The sequence below is a fragment of the Protobothrops mucrosquamatus genome, unplaced genomic scaffold (assembly GCF_001527695.2).
Source record: "Protobothrops mucrosquamatus isolate PMUCROS unplaced genomic scaffold, P.Mucros_1.0 scaffold885, whole genome shotgun sequence".
Lineage (NCBI taxonomy): Eukaryota > Metazoa > Chordata > Lepidosauria > Squamata > Viperidae > Protobothrops > Protobothrops mucrosquamatus.
The window spans coordinates 1-1,676 of record NW_015387139.1 but is presented as its reverse complement, the minus strand read 5'-3'; the positions used below and the strand labels follow the sequence as shown (position 1 = coordinate 1,676).

Below are 1,676 nucleotides of genomic sequence, written 5' to 3'. Positions count from 1 at the left end.
CAGGGGAGCCCTCTTTTATGGGATTCCCCTGGCTTGTAATCACACAATTCCATTGGCTGGTAAGACCCCGTTGCTAGTTAGCCAACCAGCAACGGGCATGAAACTGTATGCAGATGGAGAAGGGCAATCACCCTTAATGGGTGATCAGGATGCGCATAGGGGATTAAGGGGGGGGGGAATACAAAAGAACACAACAGAAACAATGAACAGTCCACTTTTTCTTCATGAGCCTTCTGGAAAAACTAGGATTTTACAGGTTCCCACAATGCTAGAAGAGGCACATTGTCCTGATTTCTGGAAACAGGCTGTTCCAAGAGGGGAAATTTCATTGATAAGGACTGCCCTTTCTGACAATTACAGTCCCTCCGGATATGGACCCATGGTGAGCTCTCTTAATTGTGGCTGGATGAGGCGTTTATACAGAATAGATAATCTAGAGGGCATTCACATCCAGGCTAAAAACAGTTACAGAAATAAGTTGCTGGGAGTTTCATTATAAGCATCCATAGGAGAGCTATAGAAGAGCAAATAACAACTTGTGCAATGACATTCTCATGACAGAATCTCCCAACACAAACACATAATCATTGCCTTGTAATAATTATATCACTACTGCATGTGTGTTGCCATTTTGACATCATCATAATTTACAGTGGACAGCATTGGGCTCTGCTTTTGTATAGTATGTTGTAGGATAGCTGGAGCACCTACAAAATGTCATTTTAAAAACCCAACCTGAGTTTTTGTGCATTTGTGTGCATTTATCACTTAAAGAGCCACAGGTACAAGTAAATAAAACAGTTCTTTATTCTTTTATTAGCATCAACTCCTCGATATCTGACCTACCCTTGTGGCTTCTGGTGACTTTTCCAGATCTAACAATGACTCTAGCGTTCCAAAGGTGCTTTTTGAAGAGGTAACTGAACTTTCTTTGTTTTTCTTTGAAGACATTTCACTTTTCATCCAAGAAGCTTCTTCAGTTTGTCAGGAACTGAAGAAGCTTTTTGGATGAGAAATGAAATATCTTCAATGAAAAACAAAGAAAGTTCAATTGTCTCTTGAAAAAGCACCTTTGGGACAACCATGACCTGGATGAGTGAGAATCTCCATAGGCAACGACTCTAGAGAAATAGCTATCACTCTCTGTAGGTATCTTATAGTAATAATCTACAGTTTGTATACATCTTTACTTTTTTAGGTTCTGCTACCATTAGTTGACCAGTATTTCACCAATCATTGCTTGTACTTCCTCTCTTCCCCAACAAAGCCGCTTGGTAGTAGTGGATATGCTTCCAATAAAGAAAAAGAAATGGTAGCAAGGTATGTAGAAAGAAAACATGTATACAGCAATGTACATTAAATGAATCAGTAATGAAAATAGTTGTGCTTGTATAACAGAAATGTGTCCATAGAGATATTTCTTGATGTACGACCACAATTGGAACACAGACTAAACTATGCAGGCTATAAATAGATCTATTGCAGCTATAGTATAACCAAGGGCATAAAGTCACCTTCTTTTAATTATTAATTACAGGTATGGCACCTAATACCATTTACTAAAATTGGGGGGAGGGATTCTTTTGTTTTCTTGTTTGTAACTCAGTTATGGTAGTCCTGTTTACAGGGCCCAAAATACCATTAAATGCCATATTGATTTCACTTCACTGTATAGT

At 38.6% G+C, this 1,676-nt stretch overlaps 1 protein-coding gene across 1 annotated transcript in view; it reads left to right on the top strand.

The window, feature by feature from the left end:
* Nucleotides 1–1,320, top strand: part of LOC107290407 (ryanodine receptor 3-like) — a gene marked incomplete at its 3' end in the record, with an annotated part of 194,223 nt that extends 192,903 nt beyond the window's left edge. The window contains exon 61 of the mRNA XM_015819286.1: nucleotides 1,199–1,320. Within this exon, the coding sequence (XP_015674772.1) occupies nucleotides 1,199–1,320 (122 nt within the window). The remainder of the gene's footprint in view (nucleotides 1–1,198) is intronic.
* Between the last annotated feature and the right edge of the window lie 356 nt (nucleotides 1,321–1,676).